At 36.0% G+C, this 24,395-nt stretch overlaps 1 protein-coding gene across 5 annotated transcripts in view; it reads right to left on the bottom strand.

Moving 5' to 3' along the window:
- The window catches only part of dip2a (disco-interacting protein 2 homolog A), a 139,210-nt gene that overhangs the window by 25,926 nt on the left and 88,889 nt on the right, over positions 1–24,395 (bottom strand). For 4 of the 5 annotated variants that reach the window (XM_051119267.1, XM_051119269.1, XM_051119268.1 and 1 more), the window contains 5 exons: positions 20,573–20,644; positions 13,728–13,847; positions 12,352–12,471; positions 5,448–5,693; positions 371–502 (listed from right to left, as the gene is read on the bottom strand). In XM_051119267.1, coding sequence (XP_050975224.1) covers positions 371–502; positions 5,448–5,693; positions 12,352–12,471; positions 13,728–13,847; positions 20,573–20,644 — 690 coding nt within the window. The remainder of the gene's footprint in view (positions 1–370; positions 503–5,447; positions 5,694–12,351; positions 12,472–13,727; positions 13,848–20,572; positions 20,645–24,395) is intronic. The other variant, XM_051119270.1, reaches the window with a different exon arrangement.

Raw genomic sequence — 24,395 nt, 5'->3', positions numbered from 1 at the left:
TACATGTTAATGTCTTTTCTGTGAAATATCTTATTCAGATCAGTACTAAATAAAAAATAGCATGCATTTTGTATGATCCCTCTTATTCTGGTAAAATAATCAACATTTTGCAGATTCTGCAAGGTGTATGTAAACTTTTGACTTCAACTGTATGTATGCTAAGTATTTTTGCAACATCAAATCAGCTGTGAGGGTGTCTCAATTACTAAACACAAATTAGTCCGTTTGAACCTCTGGATGCAGTATGGATGTTGATAGTTCTGTGGAGAGATGACATGATATTCCCTCTTTCTTACAGGAAAGAGACGTGTGAGACAGGAAGATGCTCTGCTGTCATGGTGACAGCAGGCTGAAGCTTTAGGGGACTCACCATCGGCGGTCTCCATGACGCTGGTGTGTGTGTATCCGCGTGGAAGCCCTCGCACTGATGCCACCTGTGGACGCTCCGCATGCACCGAGCGCTCCGACAGGCCTGTCACATCCGGGGGTGCACTGTGGTTGTCTGTCATGAGGTGCCAAAGGTCAAAGGTGAGTGGAGGTCAAAGTATAATAATGCTGGACTGTTCTGTGATCAAACCCATGAGAAATTATAATATTGATCATATATTTAAGCTGTGTGGGACTTCCCTGCCATAAAATCTCAAAATCCCACTCTACATAGCTCTATTTTGCTTGGAATGACATAAAAGAAGGAACTAAATATCAAATTTGTTCTGATTAGTTACGTTTTCAGTGCTTTAAACTGTGCAACATCGAGTTGAGAGACTTTCTGTCATCTCAATTTCTAATTCCGTGATGTTTACTGTCCATCTTATTCTAAACGCCCAACAGAAGAGCTTTATACTATTTTAAAATAAGCGATTGCCACACTATTAGCCAACAAGCATCTGTTTTGTATTGAGTCTTCCCTCTTACAGCTGGGTTTGTCTGGCAGGCTGCTTTAGAACAGTGGACCCACAGAGCGGCTCTGACACTGTGTGAAATCTGAGGTTATTTACAGTCAGTGCCCAGGGCCAGCTTGATGATAGTGGCCTTTAAGGGCAAAAAAGGCAGAAAAAGAACGAGGAGACGAGAGAAAAGTAGAGATAATGGGAATGCAAATGTTTATAAGCAGAAGTCTGTGAAGAGCAGAGCAGCTGAGTTAAGTGAATGTGTTCAGAAATGGTGGTGTTACTCACTCTCATGGCATTCAAAACTTGACTATGACTAAAATAAAGACTTTTCATTCAGTTCCTGTTCATACATTGAAAGCAAACAGTGATGAGGGACTGTCAAGATCAAAACTAAGCAAAAATGCACCATAAAAGTAGTCAATTTGACTCTGTAATCTTGAAAATGTATTATCATGGATGAGGTTTGAGGCTTATGAGAAGAAACTTTTCCACAAACTGAGGTAAATACTAATATACAGAAGCTGCACAATTTCATAAAACTAAGAAGAAACATGGTTAGCTCTAGCCCTGGTGAAAAAAACAGCATATGCTGGTAGGTATATTTTGATGCTGGGATGCTGATTAGGTATGTTTTGGTGCTGGTTCAAGCTGGTCCTTTGCTGGTTTATGCTGGTCTTTGACACCAGCTTAAACTAGCACCAAAACATACCTAACCAGCATCCCAGCATCAAAACATACCTACTAGCATATGCTGTTTTTTCACCAGGGAGGGCTGCCCATCACGCAATCCATGGCGGACGGATAACAGCAAATGGCTGCTCTATGTGGTAGTATAGTAGATCGGACAGGACATCCAAACACTCAACCGGTCATTCATTGACCTAAAATATGGCTTTTCATGTGAAAGATGTATGTAGTAGCAACTTTACAGGACCACTCATTCTAATGTTAACCTAGAAAAATGTGTGCTATTGAAGTGTCTGTGCGAAGTGTGGAAGCTGAACAGTAGCGCACTCACGGCATGACAGATGGAAGCGCTGGTGCGCTCACTTGCTCTTAAAATACTCTGTCATTTTTGGTCATCCACATAAGAGTAATACATCTTTGCAATCTGTAAAGACTCTACGTTTATTTGTGTGCACTCACAATAATAACAAAACGTTGTGCTTTTGTAAAATAGTGAAAGCAAACAGGATGCGCTTTTTGCCGTCTCAGTCTTTGTGAACTTGAGCGCGTCCGAAAAACAAAAACAAAAACAGATCAACTGATCTGTGTATACTTGCCATACAGACATGAAAAAATATATCTATAGAGAGTGAAATGTCTACTTTTAAATTAACCAGTTAAAATGGAAAACAAATATTCTCTGATTATGTAATCCATATGTTCAATGTTCATCTCTTAAGATGAAAACAAAGAAAGCACTGGTTTATCAGTAAAATAATTTAAATGTTAATGCAGTCTCCTTGCTGTTTTTCCCTGACACATTCATAATTATTATATCTGTCGGTGCACTGCGACAAGCTTTGTTTGCATGCACTCGAGTGCTTATTAGGCTATGTACTGTAGGCAATTAAAGGCTCATTAATAAACGTGCGACTGATAGTGAATGACTAATGCTTAAAATGATCGACTACTAGTCGACCAGACAAAATCTGTAGTCGAGGGCAGCCTTAGTTATTTCACTGAAAAACCATCACATGTCAGCTGTCAGAGAAATCTGGGAATGTCAGTGTATGGTTCTTTCCAACTTCCAAAAACTATTATTTTACTGTAAAATTACATGTTCCAGTAGACCTATTACAGCTTTTCACTGTATAGAGTATAAGGGAACTCACCATTAACCAATTGACAGGTTTTTACTGTAGCATTTTTACAGTCTTTTACTCTTAAAATTGCAATCTTTTTTACAGTGTTGGAATATAGCCCTGTGTTGAGTTAAAGTATAAACATAAGTTGTGTGAACTACTTTTATGATACCTTTATGGTGCTTTTTGTCATATTTAGAGCTCGATCTCCAATAACTTTCATTGTATATAGGGCACACGAGTAGGAGCATTCTTCAAAACATCTCTTTTTGTGTTTTACTGTAAAACAAACATCATAAGCTTGGAACGATATGAGGGTGAGTATTGCATGAGATATTCCTTTCACAGGATTCATTAATAGTGAAGGTTGCCAAAAATGATTATTTCACAGCAGTTCTGGAATCTGCTCAGATCTTTTGTTTGCCTGTCAAACTAACAAGGCCAGTGCTGGCTTTTTCTGCACAGATTGGCTTCAGCACCCTAAAGATATGCCAGCACAGTGAAGAAAAAGTAAAAAAAAAAAAAAAACATGCACCATGCAAGCATGCAGGCAGGACATTAGGAACCACAATTTTATCATCACCGTGAGCAGCAGCAGAGCAGTAAAGTGCTCCCTGTGCTCTAAACATAAGCAGTGTGAAAGCATGTCATGCACAAATGGGCAACTATAATAATGAACACAAGATCTTTTCTTTTGCTTTTAAGGCACTGAGCTGTAACAGAAACATTGCAAAGCACGCCAATGATTTTGCACTAAGGAGTAAGACAGGGTTATCAAAATCAGAGTTCCAAGTCTGAGATCAGGACACAATTCAAGCCACCGTGCTAAAAAGACCAGCATGAATTTTTAGTTTTTTGTTTTGGTGCTGGTCTAGCTAGTGGACCAAAATACAACCAAGCTGTTCAACAGCAGACTTCACTTGTTAAGTCCACTACTGTTCAAAAATTTGAGGTCAGGAAGTTTTTTGATGTTTTTGAAGTATTTCATGCTCACCAAGGCTGCATTTATTTGATCAAAAATACAATAAAAAAACTGCATTATTTTGTTAAATAATATTACGGTTTAAAGTAATTATCTAATTGAATATATTTTAAATTGTAATTCATTTTTGTGACACAAAGCTAAATTTTCAGCATCATTACTCCAGTTTTTGTCTTCAGCCCTTCAGAAATCATCCTACTATGCTAATTTGCTGCTGAATAAACATTTTTATTATTATTGTTGAAAACAGTCTAGAAACATACTGTGATACTGTGGTATATCACTATATTGTGATATTGTAACATTACAAATGCCTTTACTGTCACTTTTTAGCAATGTAATGTGTCCTTTATGAATAAAAGCATTAATTTTTTAAGCAAACAAAATCTTTCATACACCAAACTTTTAAACAGTAGTGTAGGTTGACTAAAGAAGAAATGCTAGTTGATTTAATTTAAAGGAATACTTCACTCAGAAATCAAAACCTGTCATAATTTACCCACATTGTTTCAAACCTGTAAGACTTTCTATATTCCACAGAATGTAAAAAAAAAGAAGAAGAAATAATTAAGAAGAATATCCTGGCTGATGAATTCATATGACAGCTTTGTGTCAGGAAGAATTAAAATTTTTATTTACCCTTTCCTCACACAAAGCTATTGTATGGAGTTTGGCAGGCCCAGTCTCTATTTATTTTCACTCTATGGTAAAGAGCAGCGTGAACGTTCTGCTAAACATCTCTATTTATGTTCCATAGGTTAAAGGGATAGTTCACCCAAAAATGAAAATTACCCCACGATTCACTCACCCTCAAGGCATCCTAGGTGTATATGACTTTTTTCTTTCAGACGAATACATTTGGAGTTATATTAAAAAATGTCCTGGCTCTTCCAAGCTTTATAATGGGAGTAAGTGGGTGTTATTTTTCAACAGTCCAAAAGAATTGTAATAAAGCGCATCCATCCATCATAAAAAATGTTCCACGCGGCTTCCAAAGCAAAGTTTCCTTAATTTACAGCAAAAGAAAACCAGTCTCCTCTTGGCTTATATCAAAATCCTCCAACATTTTTCTTTACAAATCCTTGTTTTATACTTCTAATTCATGTCTGGTGTTTTGTTTTGCTTTCTCCTCCACACTTCTGCATTTGTCACTTCGTACTTGAGCTTATGTGACGCCTACCTCTGCACAATCGTGCACAAGACAGCTAACGGAAGCTACAGATTACAGTTTATAAAGTTATGAATATGCATATATTTTTTTACAAAAACACATCGATTAGTTTCAGGAGTTCTTTATTCACCCCCGGAGCTATGTGGGACACTTTTTATGGTGGATGTATGTGCTTTATTATACTTTTTTTGGACTTTTGAAAAATAACACCCATTCACTTCCATTATAAAGCTTGAAAGAGCCAGGGCATTTTTTAATATAACTCCGACTGCATTTACCTGAAATAACAAATTCAGATACGTCTGGGATGTTTTGAGGTTGAGTAAATCATGGGCTAATTTTAATTTTTGGGTGAACTCTCCCTTTAAGTTATACAGGTATGGAACAACATGAGGGTGAGTAAATGTGAATATGAATTTTCATTTATAGGTGGAATATTTCTTGCAACAGCACACACTCTGGTCTTTTTAGCAGAGCACTAACCTGCATCTGAGTTTTTGAAGACATATATCTAAAAACAGAGCGGATAAAGCCTACGGGTAGGTCTGTTCTGAAGACATTAAGAGAGCTTAGTTGGAGTAGTGAGTACTGACCTAGCTGTGTGTGAGCCATGAGGTCGGCCAGTACGGTTGCGGCTGAAGCAGAGGTGGTGTTTGTGGCGTGGTGGGGTCTTCCTCCGGGGTGGGATGAGGTGGAGGACGCGGACGATGAGGTGGAGGAGCCCTGGATGACTCTGTTAAACCAGTGCTCTACGCTGGGATGTGCCTGGTATGGAGACGAGGAGGCGATCCGTCCCTGACGGCGCAGTGAACCTTCGTCTTCTGATGCAGAGGAGGTGTCTGGAAGGTCAATAAGAAGAGGACTGATGGTTAGGTGGAACAGTTTTAATTTAATGTCAGCACTCTGTCACAAAAAAAAAAAAAGCATTAAGAGCCGGGGGGGTGAAAACTTTTTAAATTTGAAGTTTAGGATAAATGTAACTGTAGCTTCTGTAGCTTCTGAAGGGCAGTAGTTAATGAAAAAAAAAAAGATATTTTTTTTGAAAAAATGTAACATGTAACTAAATGCATCGTTTTTCCTTCTGGAGCATCAGTGTGCGTTTGAACCTTCTGTAATAGTTGCATATGAGTCCCTCAGTTGTCCTCAGTGTGAATACAGTCCTCAGTATCATTTCAGAGCTAACGATCTTTGGAACTTTTTGGAACCACTGTACTGCAAAATGTCCATCATAAACTTCAGAAGGACTAATATATGATCGTTATGGAAGAGAAAGCGATTGTTCTCATTCCAGCCTAAAATATCGCTTTGATGAGAACTGCCTGGGGTTAAGCTGGAAAATACATATGATGTAATGCTCATGTGGTCAGAAACGAAGCATGTGAGGCCTGCAGTTATGGTAACACACATGACTACGTAATTTTCCCTATTATAAATACATTATGAACGTAATGCCATACAAAATAACAGATGTCCGCCAATTAATGAATAAAATATGTCAGATAGCCAAACCATCTGTAGTATTTCATCATTCATAAAGCATCTTCTGGTGGCATTTAAAAAGTCTAACAACAATGAGAAAAAGAACCCAGTGAATTCATGATCAATTAACTCTATTAGAAAAACAAACTCTGATGATCATTAGGCCATTACCACTAATGAGCTAGTGTTTTTTCTAGTTAATTTACTTAATTTGAGACTTCAAGGTATTTTTTTTAGGTCCTACTGCTTATAAAAGTAAAACCATCTCTCTTCTCATGTTTGTGTTACAAAAAGTTATAAAGCTACATTTAAGACTTCAGCCTAAAGTCTAACCATAATACTACTTACATACTACATTTTAATGCGTTCCATAAAATAAAAACATCATTTAAAAACATTTAAACATTACAGTAAAATTGTACAACCCATTTCTGCAGTTACTTTTTCGATATTAACTATATTTTTCATCATCAAACTGCTTAAACACACATAATTTAATAGAGAAAGGAAGAGACAAAATGAAAGCATAAAAAGACAAAGGAGAGAGATTGACTGACAAGAAGCCTGTAGGTGGTAGCAGATTCATTTAACATTAATTATGCGATTAATCACCCACAGGGAACAATTACTATGGAGCGTGTCCAGCAAATTAGAGACAGACACTGAGCAACAAACAGTCATGCATTAAATGTGAAAGGCATTAGCCTAATGTATCTCTTCAAAACAGCAATTTTATGAAGGAAAATCAACTACTTACACTCAAGGGTGCCTGATACCTGTTATTAATAGTGCAAAACAGTCCTGAACCCTGAATAAACCCCGAATTGTAAATTTAACTAAAGCTCAGCATTAGTTTTAGTGGGAACTTACATTTTGAACATTTTTACATTATTATGACTGATGATGATGCTAATTTAGAGAAGAAGGTGGACTATAATCAATAGTCAGCAGAATATAAATATTAAAATATACAATTCTTTTTAAAATAAATGCTTTTTAACTTTCTATTCATCATAGAATCCTGAATAAAAAATGATCACTTGTTTCTACAAAAAAATTAAGTAGCACAACTGTTTTCAACACTGATAATAATAATAATTTTTTTTATGACAGCAATATATTAGATTGATTTGTAAAGGATCATGTGATATGAAAAACTGAAGTAATGTAGCTTTGCATCACAGAAATAAATAACATTTCAAAATATATTAAAACAAAACTATGGAATAAAAAATAAAAAAAGACTTTATAATCTATACTTTACTGTCTCACAATTCTGACTTTTTTTCCTCACAATTGCAAGCTTACATCTCTTACATATTTTTTCTCAGAATTGTGATATATAAACTCGCAATTGCAAGTTATGAAGTCAGAATTGTTAGATATAAACTCGCAGTTCTGAGAAATTAAGTCAGAATTGCGTAATAAAAGCTTGCAATTGCGAATAAAGTCAGAATTGCAAGATATAGTCACAAATCAGACTTTTTTCCTTAGAATTGCGTGATACAAACTTAATTGTGACTTAATAACTCGCAATTCTGAGAAAAAAGTTGGAATAGTGACTATATCACACAATTCTGAGTTCTTTTCTCAGAACTGCAAGTTTTTATCTTACAATTCTGACTTTATAACTTGCAATTGCAGGTTTATCTCACAATTCTGAGAGGAAAAGTCAGAATTGCAAGTTTGTATCACGTAACTTTAAGAAAAAAATCTGAATTGTGAGATATAAACACTGAGAATTTAAGTCAGAATTGAATGAAATAAGCTCCAATTGCGAAAAAAAGTCAGAATCGCAAGATATAAAGTCACAATTCTAACACTCGAACTCAAACTTTTTTCTCAGAATTGTGAGATATAAACCTGCAATTGCGAGTTATAAAGTCAGAATTGTGAGATATAAACTCGCAGTTCTGAGAAATGAACTCATATACTGATAGAGTCAAAATTCAAACTTTTTTTTTACTCAGACATGCGTTATACATACTTAATTGTGACTTTATATCAATTCTAATTTTATTCAGAATTGCAAACTTATATCACAATTCTGAGTTCATTTCTCAGAACTGTGATTTTATATCTCATTTCTGGCTTTATAACTCACAACTGCGAGTTTATATCTCACAATTCTGAGAAAAAAAAAGTCATAATTACCTTTTTTAAACTTTATTTAGTGGCGAAAATGAGTTTCCATAGAAAACAGATACTGTAAATGGTTATAATATTTCACAATATTATTGATTTTACTTTATTTTTGATCAAATAAATGCAGCCTTGGTGAGCAAGAGAAAATAAATAAATAAAAAAATCTAACCCAATGCTGCAAAAGCAAACCTCATTATTGCTCAGACTTATGAATTTTATTCTGATGTGATCAGAATTGCTCTTAAAATTTCTGCACGTCTAATAATTTATAAGCAGCTCGCAAAAGAAACCTATAAAAACTAGGCTCATTATTGTGAGAACTATTGTAATTCTATTCTCACTTCATGTCCTCAGGCACTCCGAGAGTAACCTTGACACAGTTGCAGAAAGAGCAAGATAGAAAGTGAGAGACAAAGACAATAGGCATGAAATAGAGTCATGGGAGAAGAGAAGTGATTTGAGAGAGAAATCGAGAATGACAAGGAGGGAAAGGAAGAGACAGAAATGAACTGGAATGAGTAGGCGTGTCAAGAGAAGACAGAATGAAGAAAGACTGTGCTTTTAACAACTGCTGCACTGAAAACCTGACCTTTAAAACAGAAATAATTCTTCTAAACTTCTCTACCAGCCGCTCTACCAAAAAAGACTCTGAGGTAATGTCCGTTTCATGGGACACAACAGACCAGGAGCTAACAGGATAATGAATGCACCACAGTATAAGATGACAGACAAAATCAAAAACGTTCAAGAAAGTGGGTCAGACAGCATTTTTCAAGCTGGTCAGATCCAGACAGAAGTTAAATCAAATCAGTCACACTGTAATAAATCCACTCTGTTACTATAGGTTTGCTAGGTTTGATGTCAGTGATACCAAACTCCACTGGTTCTCGCATGTCACATGACTGATCGCAAGAGGAAATGTTTGATTATATGGAGGTGAAATATGATTTGTGAGCGGGAGGACTGAAGGGTACGATTCTGCAGCATTCATAGCATATCATTAAAAACCTTAAATTTAACTTTGTTCCTTATACAAAGCTATTTAGAAGATGCACAAGTGACATTTTCTTTAAAACTGGCCTTGGTGTGTCATGAACGAGGTGAGAGGTAATGGAGCATAGGGCAAGCGGCATATCTGACAGGCCAGATGGGTTATCAGATCATCTCTGTCAGGGCAATCAGACAGCTTAGCCACTTTATGTGTGCGTGTGCATTACTGCGTCCAGGGCACAAAAGAATTAGCGAACCACGACCAATTCTCACAGGAGGCGACCCTGAATGGGCCCGTTATGCTGATTTGACCCCACCCTTGAACCTTTAATCTTGTTGACCTTTTTTACTGACTTCATCATTCTGACCGAAGAAGGACAGAAGAGTGTATCTGCTCACCAAGAATCAGAAACCGTTAACGCTAAACAAACAGGGAGAGAGAATGTAATCCATATTGACGGAAAAAGCAAAGACATTACACAAATACGAGGAGAGAGATGAGCTTTTCTTACCACAGGATGTAATAATGTGTAATCATAAAGAGATCATCAGATATAACAAAATAAACTGTGAAAGGCCAAATATAGCCTTATTGTTTTAAAGGGACAGTTCACGAAAAAAAGAACATTCTGACATTAATTGCTCACCCTTATGTCATTCCAAACCCGTAAGACCTTTCCCTGGTGAAAAAACCAGCATATGCTGGTAGGCATGTTTTGATGTTGGTGTGCTGGTTAAGTATGTTTTGGTGCTGGTTTAAGCTGGTCCTTTGCTGGTTTATGCTGGTCCTTGACCAGCAACATGACCAGCATAAACCAGCAAAGGACCAGCAAAAACCAGCAAAAACCAGCTAAGGACCAGCTTAAACCAGCATCAAAACATATGCTGTTTTTTTCACCAAGGTTGTTTAACAAGGTTGTTCAACTTTAGAACACAAAGATATTTTTCATGAAATCCAAAAGCTTTCTGACCCTCCATAGACAGCAATGTAAATGTAATGTTCAAAGACCCAGAAACGTAGTAAGAACATTGTTAAAATAGTCAATTTGACATCAGTGGTTCAACCGTAATTTTACAAAGCTAGAAGACAGTGATGCAGAAAAGAAGAATTGTTTTTGTTGTTTTATTATTTTTGTTTTCTTTGCGCACAAAAAATATTCTCGTAGCTTCGTAAAATTACGGTTGAACCACTGATGTCTCATGGACTATTTTAACAATGTACTTACTAAGTTTACGGTCTTGGATCATTTCAGTTGCATTGCTCTCAGATTTCATCAAAAATGTCTTAATTTGTGTTCCAAAGAAGAATGAAGGGTTTGGAACGACATGAGCCTGAATAATTAATGACAGAATATTCATTTTTGTGTGAACTAACCCTTTAATAACACCAACACATATACAACACTAAATAACAAATAGGAATGAAAAAACTGTCATAAATATCTTTCGAGTAGCTGATTGGTTCTTCCAAGCTGGCAACACAGCCAATCGGTCTCTCTTTCCTATATATGCAACCTTATTTATTTCCGCCCTGTTTTCTTTAGCCCTCCTCCTCCCCAGCACCACCTGTTAAGATCTGCTACAGGGTTTTTCTACTTTACCTTGAAGGAGCAGCATGTATTTTAATACCTGTAAATCTGAATATGTTTCAGCAGAAAGCTTCCCTCATGCCGGCAACAGTACCATTGCAAATTTAGGCCAATGAAATCAATCACACCTACACTTACTAAAATCTATTTCGAGACTTGCTGAAATGTGATTTAGTTGTTTCTTCAAAACAGCAATGAGATTAACCATTTAACTGATATAACCATTTAACTATCACTGACCTGTGGGATGCCTGGCTCTCTTTTTTTCATTGTCTTTTTTCCCTATCACATATTTTAGTAATAATCATATATTATATACATTGAAAGCTTAAAACCTCAACATTTTTTAATCGGACATTGAATTATCATGATAATGGTATTTTAAAATTTTTTGGCTGTCTCCTCCCCTTTAGTGGGTGGTGACAAGTGTGATACTACAAAATGTATTATGGTACTTTACAAACATAACTTTTTATAATCTTGACATATCGTCGGAAAGGTCTGAGTCTCAAGATTCTATAAGTGGTGGTTATTTTGTAATATTGACAGAGAAATGTAGACATTTGAGACAGAAATATGCATCCAAAAATTCAGTGGAGTTTGGATGGCACCCGGTGGCTGTTTGTAGTATAACACCCTAAATAAAATATCACAGGAACAGATATATTTTTATGTCAACTTCAAATTTGGAACATATTTAGACAAATTCTGAACTGTCCACTGTAATGTTAGGGCAGAACAAGTGTCCCATTTGTGTCCTTTTAATTCCTCCTAGGGAATCAATTAATACTTAGTCACATTCAGTCACACAAGCTATGAAAAAACAGGAAGCTGTCAATCTCCTACACCCTAAAATGATGTCCGATTGTATTAGCTAATGTTTGTGTATTAACTAAATGTGATAACTCACATAGCTAAATATGCAGCCAGTGGGTCAGTAAAGCTGGAACATTGTTAAACATCTCCATATGCAGGCGTGTGGGAAGGTGGTCTGGGAACTGAGTGGTCAGGAGCCGCTCTCTTTGTGTAAATAATGAGTCTATTATTCAGAAAGCTATGCATTGTTGGCTCAAGGCTCAGAAGACCAAAACATCTTGATGCTATCAAGGACTGAAATGCACATACTGTAGTCAACTGCTGTCGGCTAAAAAATTTAAATACAAAGTAAAAATGCTTCCAAGATATGTTCTGCTATAGGCTTCAGAGAAAGTGCGCTCATTAAATTATAAAGAATCTTTAAAGTTTTAAATCAGCTATAAACTCATATATGTGTCTCGTGTGTGCATGTGTTTACCGGGGGGAGTGCATGCTTCAACTGAAGACTGCACTAGAACAGAGCGTCTCTTGGAGGGCATCGGCATCTTTCTCTCTTTATACTTTGCCAAGGCTGCTTGTACTGCTTCTGTGTGAAGGTCTGTGGGGACACAGATAGTGCCAATTTTAGATGAGACAGACGTCAGAGAAAGAACATTTTCAAATCCCAAATGCCAATAAGTTATGACAGAACAGATATCATAATAACAAAATAATAATAACACCCTTCTTGCCAAGGTGTCTGTTTCCTTAATTCACATGATTTGATGTATCTTTCGCATTAATTTACTAAACATCCAAGTTAATCAGTATAATTAAACATGCAATAGTGATACTGACAGTAGAAGTGCACTTAACTGTATTGAATGTACTTCAAATCTTAAAAATATATATTTAAAAAAATGTGAATTACAGTACGTGTACTTAAAGAACATACTTTCATGATTGTTTAGTAACACAATTAAGTACATTAAAAAGTGCACTTTGCAATAATGTCAAATTAAAAGTTTTACTTTAAAGTACATTTGAAATCATGTTTTATTAATCTTTTATCATGCTTGAAATAAGTACACTTATTTTGATTTGTTGACTAACATACTAAAGCACATGTAAAGTATTTGATTAATGAAATTTAACTGTAGTTTGTTATTTGATATTAAAATAATAGTAATACATTTTAAATGTACTAAATTGCAACTTTACAAATGTGTAATTGCTATATATTTAACCTTATATCACTACCATATTATAATACATTACATAAAAGATTCAATAGAAATGACATTAAATATATTTTAGCTTGTCATAAATGCTTGTCAGTACATTTATTAGGACTTTAACCTTATTTCAAGGACGTAATCATGAAACTACATATAAAGATGTAAGTGAAAAACACAGTTCAGCTATTTGGATATAATATAAATTTAAACTATAAAACATTTTTATTTAATTGCAATTAACATGTCATGAAGTGTCTGAAAACAGTACATTCAGTTCACACTTACACTACCACTCAAAAGTTTTTGAACAGTTAGATTTTAAAGTTTTTCAAAGAAGTCTCTTCTACTCACCAAGTCTGCATTTATTTCATTCAAAGTATAGGAAAATTTTGAAATATTTTTACTATACTGTAATAATATTTGAATATATTTTAAAATGTGATTTCAAAGCTGAATTTTAGCATTAAAAAATTAGCAAAAAACATTAAAAACTGATGACTGGTAGTGCAACTACATTCATTTAATAATAAATACGCTTTTTCTAGTTATGCTAAAGTGTAGTGTTCCACAAGGGTCAGTTAGTGTCTGCTGTATTTGTTTCTCATAATTACAGAGTTTAGCTGAGAAATGTTCCTACCTGATCTGAAGCGCTCATCCCTTGAGTTTGCCACCCGGGGCTTGTTCTGTTTGGAGCCTGGAGGGGCCACCTGTGACGACGTTTGAATCCTATGTTCTATCTGCAGAGACGGATCTACACCTGCACACAAAATAGACCAGAATATTATCATCTCAGACAAATGCATTACTTCAATTTCCATGTTTGACATTTTACCCATTAGCAAGCGAACTGCAGTGTAAAACAAATGCAGAAAGGGCAGTTATAACAATTAAACTGAAGCACTCAGCATACGGCCACTATGCACAGAAGAAATTACAGTCCATTGAGAATTTACAAAACTAGCATTACAGAATAAAGGTCACTAAGCTCTGTTTCACCTACCGGGCCCATAAAAATAGACACAAGGAAAGACTCTTAAAGTGAGAAGTTACTTTTGATAAACCATTGAAGTGACATTATTCAATTTCAACACTATCCTTGCAATTAGATAGCAACATAAATCTTCTCTTGACTTCAAACTTCTCTGCTGTCTAGGTAATACAACACCTTGAGATCAATGGGCCCTTTACACCACATCTGAGCTCCGAACAGAGTTCTCATGGTGATTCGGTGCTGACGCAGAGAGTGTAACATTCACAATACTTCATCAAACCTGACAGACATGAGCTGAAGAGAAACACAAATCTTACATCAACCCACAGGAGCAAAGTTTGCTCTGCTGTGACAGCCACAGGCGGTATGAGCAATTTACAAAACAAGTTTCAGCTGATGCTGTGGGACTAAGCTTGCCATTGAGAAGTTCAGAACTACTTGTCTATATGAACTACTTAAAAAAAAAATATATATATATATATATGTTGAGGATGGCCTTAAATTGAGAACCCCCGCATTTAAGCAGTTTGATAAAATCCTAAATTGCAGGGAGCTCAGTATCAGCATAGTTTTTGTGAATTTGGAAAAATCTCCACCTTGTACAAGGTTAAGACTGATGAGTCATACAGTGCTGTGGTTACATAAGGGCCGTCACAGCTGTAGCTACCGCAGCAAAAATGAGAAATCAAAGAGGCTTATGCTCTGATCTCAGGTCTAGTGACCCCTCCATCTATCACACCAGAAAGAGTCCAGTGAACGCTAAAAATACCTCAGGATTCATTTATAACAAACACAGGACAGATGAAGGACATTTACAAAAAAAAAGCATAGTCATGCCTCAGACCTAAATAAAACCAAGCAATCTATTCTTTGTGACATGGGGGAACATCTATCACAGGTTAAGACAAGTAGTTACCCATTATCCTTTTTCCTGGAAAGCCAAAGTAACCGACGCAGGATTGTTTACCTCCTCCCAAACCGTTTGCCTGGCAACCACTTCATATTGACCTTTAACCCCCAGAACCATTGAAAGGAGCTTCAGCTGACTGTGTTGACATGGCGGAGCATTCATTAGGGCTTTTCTCAATGAGGGCTAATAACCCTAAACAACCAAACTGAGCTCAGGAGAGGTCACATATTTAACCAACAGACCTACGAACGCAGGCATTTCCAACTGTAGGACCATTTTGGGATCAGTAGACTTTTTTGTAAATAGTCTCTTAATGTTTTTTTTTAATCGATAATGATTTTTAAAAGTATTATTAAAATGATGTTTTAGTAAGTTTCATGTATGCTTTTGATTATTTTTTTTTTTAATGAAAAATAGTGTTTACAGTAATACACTTACTATGGTCTATAGGATTAGGGTTTGGGTCAGAGTTAGGATGCATTAAATTGTACAAAAGTGACAGTAAAGACTTTTAAATTATCACAAAATATTTACATTTTAAAAAAAATCTGTTCTTTCTAAGTGCAGTCTTGATAAACATAAGAGACTTATTTCAAAAACAATAAAAAATATAGCTGCAAACAGCAATTACTGGGGTTCAAATGCTTGAGGCATTTATGCATATAAGGAAAAAGACATTACACATTATTTAGCAAGGCTGTACCCACCTAAATCAATGATTAAAAAAACAAACACATTTTTAGCAAATCCAGGCCATTTACCATAGGAATAAAGTCTTTTCAACTTTTATAACTTAAAAAACTCTGGTCCGATCTCCTTAAAACGTTGCATGCTTGTTTAGAATCACCTGTCTCAAGTGCTCACCAGGTTTCATTTAGAGTTTTTCTTTAGGCTTTATAGTATTTTGGGTAAATTTTTTGGATAATTATTAACCTAGAGAGTCCAGAGAATTCTACTATAGTGTTTTTTTCCAGATTGAGCAAAAAAACTAGGACTAGTTCACAAAAGTAGGTTTTTGACATCTTCTCAATCATTTAACAAACAATTTGATTGAGAGCAGTGGTTCTAGAAGTTGAATGAGTAGGTCCATCATATGATGCAAATATCACAATCGTTTACGCCCTTGAAAAATGCAATATATTGCCCCCCAGTGGCCGATTTTTTTCAAATTTCTCTCAGACCTTTGGGGCCGTGAGTCAAACAGGCCCACCAACTTTCATTCCGATCAGCCTCTGTTAACCTTGTGCTCACACTTTGTCTGCCAACGCAATTACGCAATTAATTTACTGTACTCATATACACTTGTGGCACTTTGGACCAAGACCATGGAGGGTCCAAAGTGCCACAAGTGTATATTCCATTTAGCAGTTTACTAAAAGTGGCCCTGGCCCTTTTGAATGTTTTGGCATCCCTTTGTGACGGTGAGTCGACAGTTCAACATTTTTTAATAATTATGATATTCACTCTCCAGAGAATCTTTCCGCACTGGTTTGCTTCCAATCGGGTAAAAAACCTAGGACTAGTAGGTTTTTCCAAAAAAATTTTCCAAAAAAATTTCGCCAGGCTCATGATCAAATCGTTTTGTCTGCCATTAGCCAAGGATTCCAACGACATAAGACATCTGTGACTGTCGGTTTAAGAGTTATGAGCAATTTCGTACTTTTGTTTGCTGTAGAGCTTCCGCCAGGCTGATTGGTGTGAGCCTTGGTCACGTTGTAGTCAGTGTGAGTACTACCATCCCTCCAAGTTTCAAGTCTCTATGACTTACGGTTTGGTCTGCATGATCAGTTTTATGTGGAGATCACTGATTTGTGACCATTCTAACAATTACAATAAGTTTTCTGTGCTACGCGCTTGAACCCCTAAATATTACCTACCCCAAACTTGCCATGACTTGAGTTCAAACTACAGTAGAACAGCAGTTTCACCACTAAAATCACAATTCAGACAGGTTCACAGCTTGAATACCACACTTCTGTGAATGGAAGATTTACTATAAGTGCTTTTAAGTCCAAGCTGCTCGTTTCTACTTTTAAACCTTCTAGACTGTCTTTTCCCCATAGACTTCTGTTGCAAACATGACTGTTATTCCTTTAAACATGTATTATAAAAATCTGTTATTAAGACTATCTTAACTGCTTTAGGTCTTTCCAATAACTGCATGGTAATAGCATTATAATACAGTTTATACTAAGAGCCCTGCTGTTTCTATCAGTTTTGGGTCCTGTGAGGACCGAACAGGACATGCTTACTTCATTTGGCTCTAGTTCTGGGAAACACTCCACCTCAAAACCTCCAATCCTGCTTAACTCAACAAAAGCTTACGAATGGAAAAGTCATGTAAGGACAGTAAGACACAGTCTGCAGCATCAAACAAAATGAGAGACTCTGGTTCGTAAAAGCTAAAATGCACAACCTATCCAGAACCGCTGATACATTGTCCTGATAGCGTGTGTGATCTCAACAGCATGGCTTCACAAAAGCTCAACTATGTGCAAAGATAACAGAGGCATAAATGTTACAAGTAGCTCTGTCCAGTTGCTAAGCAAAAAAATGTCCCTTCACAGTTGGCTGACAACCAGCCAATCACATTTCTGCTTCCAGATGATTGTTACTAGTCAGATCTGGACGCAATGTTTCACAAGATGCCACAATGTGACAATTAGAAGATTTTTAGGAGATGTGCCAGTCTTAATGAGGTCTTGATTGTAATGAACTTTAATGAGTTACATAAAAAGGTAGATATGAGATCTGGTTAAATGAAGAACTGAACTGAGAAACAGAAACAGGCTTTGTTATTAACCAATCTTGCTTACATAAGAAATAGCTTAGCTACTTAGATTTGTTCAGCCCTAGTGCATGAGTACAATACTGTTAATAGAACTTTCCAGCACAAATTGTGTGCCATTTTCTTCTTTGGTCTGAGGTAATCACTGTGAAGTTCAGCTAATTGCATTTAATGCACATTTAAACAATAATACATTTTCATTTAATTGCAATTAACATGCAATTAAGTGTCAAGAAATATAACATTCAGTTCACACAGTAAATATATTCTTTATTTCCAAAAAAAAGTGTACTGCTTTTTCACAAGGACAGAGTTTCAAGAAACAAAGGCTTCTTAGGTTTTCTCTGAGGATTATGGAAGAAAGTGTGGAGGTCTGTCAGCCAGCTTAGGAAATGACAAAGACAAACCCCACAATGGAGAGACATCTCTGCTGTGAGGCTAATTTAAAATGAAGTCCTAATTTCCTGTTTCAAAGCCAAACCGAAAATATTGAGCGGCGGCCCAGACAGACGTTCACTTTTCCACAAGCCACCGCAACTATCATAAAATATTTATGCAGGGCCATTCTAAAATTAAACATACACAAGGAATATAGATTGAGCTTGTCATATAGCATCCAGTGAGGGAGAGAGCCCTGAGGGGGTTGTTAGGACACAGGCGAGCAGTCTAAATATTGACCCTCACGTGTGAACAAAATCACCAGATAAGATGCCACTGATCTGGGATGGAGGAGATACTGTAACATGTAAACTCTTCTTATGTTACAGTTCTCACTGTTGCTTTTTTTGATGTTACTGCTAACTATAAAACTAAAATTATCAAAAAATAATTTTTGGTAACTGAAGTAAAGCTAAAAAAAAAATAGACAAAAAAATAGCTGTAAATATTAAATGAAAACCTTAATTGTAACCAAAAATTAGAAATGTTGTCTTGGATAAATACTAAAATAAAAAATAAAAAAAGTACTAAAACTAAAAAAAAAAAAAAAAAAAAAAAAAAAAAAAAATAATAATAATAATAATAATATTAATAAAAAGTACATAAAATTACTAAAACATACACTAAAATTCTACTAAAATTAATTCTAAATGTTAGTACGTCTTGATTTATTCACCCTCAAATCATTTTGAATTTGTATTTTTTTTTTCTTTTCAAATATGGCAGGTTACAGAATCATAACAGTATTGATGAAAAACAAAAAAAAATATCTGTATTATACACATAAAATGTTGAGACAATATTTTAGAAAAATGTCAGAGAGCAAGCTTTTCTTTGAATAATAACAATTTCAGTTTATTGCTTACAGTCTATTGTTTTTTATTTACATCAGCATATGGAAACCCATTTCCACCACTGATTTAAAAAAAAACAAAAAACAAAGGGTTATTGCGTGATATAAACTCGAAATTGTGAGTTATAAAGTAAAAAACAAAACAAAACAAAAAAAAAACAACAAAACTAAATTATGAACTCAAAATTCTGAGAAATAAAGTCCCAATTCGGATTATCTCACAAACCTGAGAAAAATAGTCAGAATTGCAATAAAAAAAGTAAGAATTGGGAGATATAAACCCACAATTGCAAGAAAAAAGTTTATATCCCTCAATTCTGACTTTATAACTCACAATTATGAGTTTATATCTTGCAATTCTGACTGCATTTCTCAATATTGCACCTTTAACTAATTATGGGCATGGGCGTAAAGTTTGGTGAAGTTTTGGTGAAGTTTGGTGCAGATTGGATATTGTATGCCTGAATTCTAACGAATTCCTGTTGCATGGCGAAACATCGAAGTTTGTCAGGCCACCATGGACACGCCCTTCAAAGAAAACTCAAGATCTTCACACTTTAATGTCACAAAGGGCTTTAGATTAGACTGACCAAATTTGGTGTTAATCTGTTTAAATCCCTATGAGTTCATTTAAACACAACACATGAAAATGGCAAAAACATCAAAATTTGTCCAAAAAATAAATAAATAAATAAAATAAAAATGACTGACTTCCTATTGGGATTCAACTTTCTACTGGGGGACTTTATTGTAGATATTGGTGTCTTTCATGTGTTTACTGAATTTAGTTTAAATTTTATAGGTGGCACTATCGAGCCATTTTGCAACACCCACTTCAGGTATAACCACACCCATAGATATGGCCACACCCATATCAGATGTAAATTGTCACGTAAATTGAGTTTTCAAGCATGTTTAGGCCCTCAAATATGCAACTCATTTTGGAGAAGGAGAAGAAGAAGAAGGAGAAGAAGAAGAAGAAGAAGAAGAAGAAGAAGAAGAAGAAGAAGAAACTGAGCAATTGCAATAGGGTTGTCGCACCACCAGTGCTCAGGCCCTAAAATAGGGAATGATTTCTTACATTTTAGATGCGAAAGAGCAAAGAGCTATAAATAATTGTCACATCTATATTCTGCATTTCAAAAGAGATATCGTGCTTGGATATATGGGCTGTTGCTAGCCACCCTAAACCAAACAACAAAGACACACACCACATAATTGAGAGTTTGAAGCAGTTTGAACCCTGCACTTAGATTTTAGTTTTATAGCGTGGACAACTTCTATTCCCCAGAGAGACACACACATTGTTTCCATTAGCTCAGAGTATCCTTGACAGTACCGAAACCACGCATGTATTTCAGATCAATCCAGACCGCAGTAAAATGCGGACCTCTCATGAAGGTCGAAGGGGTGACGAGTGAAGATTTTACAACCTAGACATGCACCGTATGCTAAAATAGTTGATTAAATAGTGGATTTGCAGTTAAGAGTGAGTTGTTTACCTTGTATCTGGGGTATGTAGGGCGCCAATAATTTCCCTCTTTTCTTTTCATAGCCTTTCTGTGTGATGTCACCTACAGAGAGAGAGAAACAAAAGGATTGTGATGAATCATGTATTCTGTGTTTGAAAAGCTGGCATCACATTGCTCAGCGTCAGCCCATCAGCCTGGCACAGCAGGGCACAGAGAAAGTTCACCAGACCGCTGGTGCACTGAGCTCCGCACGTCCCGTAAACATCCAACTACCACTTAGTAACAGCAAACTGGCTGCACAAACACGAATTCCCAGTATCACAAAGGCTTCCAATGTTCACTCATACCTGAGTTTTTAAATGTCATTTACTAAAAAAATCTTTAGTTTTCAAAACAACCCTGATGACAAGTCAATACTACCTCCTTAAGGAGCTTTTTATCTACTTTTACTCTTGAAAGTTATTTTTGTTGACATAGCTAAATATAGTCAAGTTGATTTAGTGATATGAAATCATATTTCATAATATCTGACAAGACGGTTATTTGACAATAAATTTTTAGGCAACACTTTATTTTAAGGACCAGTTCTAACTATTAACTAGTTGCTTATTAGCATGGATATTACTAACATATTGACTGTTTACAGTTAAGGTCAAAAGTTTGCATTTCCCTTTCAGAATCATTAAAAATGTGAATTAGTTTACGTAAGTAAAAGGCATCATACAAAATGCATGTTATTTAGTACTGACCTGAATAAGATATTTCACATTAAAAAAAATGTTTACATATAGTCCACAAGAGAAAATAATAGTTGAATTTATAAAAAAAAAAAATCACCCAGTTCAAAAGTTTACATCCCCTCCCTGTTGAAAAAACCAGCATATGCTGGTTTATGCTGGTCCTTTGCTGGTTGATGCTGGTCCTTGACCAGCAACATGACCAGCATAAACCAGCAAAGGACCAGCATAAACCAGCATCAAAACATACCTAACCAGCATCCCAGCATCAAAACATACCTACCAGCATATGCTGTTTTTTTCACCTGGGTAGTCACATGTTTCCCAGAAGACACAATTTTAAGATACTGTAAATTTATCCTGGTCTTCAAATTCCAAAAGTTTTCACCCCCAGCTCTTAATCCATCGTGTTTCCTTCTGGAGCATCAGTGAGCATTTGAACCTTCTGCAATAGTTGCATATGAGTCCCTCAGTTGTCCTCAGTGTGAAAAGATGGATCTCAAAATCATACAGCCATTGTTGGAAAGGGTTCAAATACACAAAAATGCTATAAAACCAACCTGAAGGATATTTCCGAAGAACAGCAGACAGTTTAACTGTTTAGGACAAACAAGGGACTCATGAACAACTATCATTAAACAAAAAGACACAGTGTGGATCATTCAGGTAACAAGACAGTATTTAGAAGTAAACTTTTGAATGGGCTGTAAACATCTTTTATGTGAAATATCTTTTCAGGTCAGTACTAAATAAACAATAACATGCATTGTATGATCCCTCTTATTTTTGACCTCAACTGTATTAGTGCTTATAAAACACATAAAGAATAAAATATTATTCTGCATATTTTAGATCACTCAATCCTACCCTATACCTAAACTTAACAACCAACTAAAAACAATCTTACCAACCCTGTACTATTCAACAGAATTAGGAAGCATGTACTAATCTAAAACAAACCTTCAACCCTAGACACATTACTTTTAATGTACTGCGCTAGACACTTCTAGCAGATGTTTAATAAATCAGCTGAGAATTACTGAATTTTTGTTCATAAACAGTCATAAAAATATCATTTTACTGACACACTTGGAACAATTTTTCCTCCTGTTTATTCCACCAGCAGATATTGCTGACAGCAGTCTGGGCTCTGATACACGGGTCTAATTACAGGCTGTCTAAGATACACGCAATTTTATAAACTAATGGAGACCTTTCCGATCAGCAATGCCACCACAATGGCACGAGCAGACCTCAGCCTGCCACACTTCAGTTGCTCCTCAATCACATGAAGAAGAAATAAACACTGAAAATCAAACATATGAGAGACAAAACCATGCGATTGCCAAATATGAAGCTGAAAACAGCAAAATAGCCCCATTTGTGGCTGTCACGGTCAGTTGAGTCTTTCTCCTGGTAGATGGATGGATAAATGGATGGAGTCTGTGCGGTGGGGTATGAGTATATGAGATGTCTGACAGTTATTATAGCAAGCGCACAGCTGGGATTATTGACATGAAACCCACAATCAGACATTATAATGATAAAACAGGCCAAATAAGCATGAAATCAATGAACAACCCCAAGTGAACCAACCAATCAGGTCACATTGACTGGTTTGTTGGAGTATGACAGAGCTGTGGCTTTGAGAAATCAAAGATGCTAGGATTGAAAATGAACTTGGACGCTGCTAAATGTGTCACATTGGAGCAGTTTGGGAATGTTGAAACCTTGTGTCGGGATGCTTATTCCCTTGTTATCCTGTATCGCCCTGCTTCACTCCAAGATCCCGGTCTGTAAAGGAGCTTTTTCTCCTCCAACAAAAGCCATATTGATTCAGCGTGGAGGCCATGGCCCTGCTGACTGACACCACTAAAGAAAAGTGAGGCTCCCAAACAGTCTCTGACACATTCTCCTCCCCGCGTCTTTCCCAGCCGTCCGGGCAGGATGATAAAAACCTCCACATATCACTGGGAGGGGGGCGCTGGGAAAACATACCGCTCAAACAGCTGGGTCACCAGTCAACACAGCTAACCTGCAGTTCACAACAGCCACTAAACCCCATAAATTTACCTCAAAGATGTGCCAAAGTTGACATCGAAAGATAGAAATAGGCTTGTCATCGAGAAAGATGGATGAGTTCACAGACAGGCGGAATAACTGAGATTTTCAGCGGGCGGCAGCCGAGGTGTGATCGGCAGACACTGTCGCCAGTGTGTACAGATGCCCCTGAGTCACCATCAAGAGCTGAGAGGTCTACTGTCTCCAGAGTGAGATGTGGATCATGCAAACAATGCGCTACTGTAGCTGAGCTCAGGCAGCTGACCTGACGCATGCATTGTCTGCTCAAACACAGAGCGTGGTGCAACACACAATGGTCAACTATTCTCCTGCCTACACTACCTCTCTGAACTACCTCCTTCTGTTACAGGAGACCTCAGCTCATCCAGGCCACAGTGCTGTGCCACAGACTACTGAAGATGAAGTATATGTACTGAATACAGTGTGGAGAAAAAGCGCATCTTACAATAGTATGTATTTTATAGGAATGCACCATCGTTTTAAGTTAGCCGATAAACAGCTAATGTAAAAATAATATATTTTGTCTAAATAAATTTAAAATAAAATGCTAAAAACTAAAATCAATCAGCTGATAATGATAAGCATATATATTTTTTTCCATGTTAAGTCTGATAAGCATAATTTGCTGATTTAAACATTTTAAACTATTTTCTCTAGATAACTAATAACAAACAAACTAAAAAACACTAAAAGCAAAAATCATTTTGGTCAATACCAAAAAACTGATAAATGGCTTATAATTCTATGCTATTTTTTAAAAAATGAAATACTAAAAACTAAAATAAATCGAAATATACTGATAAGCCAAAAATTGGTCAATACCAATAAACCAATAATTTTTTTTCATGTTAAGGCCAATAACCGACAAGTGGCTTATAATTTATGCTATATTGTGAAAAATAAAGCACTAAAACCTGAAATAATAATTGTCCGATACTGATAAGCTGATAATTATTTTTTTCATGTTAAGGCCAATTACTGATAAATGGCTTAAATGGTTAAAAAAAATAAAAAATAAAATAAAAGCTAAAATC

This window comes from Labeo rohita, chromosome 9 (genome assembly GCF_022985175.1).
Source record: "Labeo rohita strain BAU-BD-2019 chromosome 9, IGBB_LRoh.1.0, whole genome shotgun sequence".
NCBI classification, from domain to species: Eukaryota; Metazoa; Chordata; class Actinopteri; order Cypriniformes; family Cyprinidae; genus Labeo; species Labeo rohita.
This window is presented reverse-complemented; position numbering and strand designations above follow the sequence as displayed.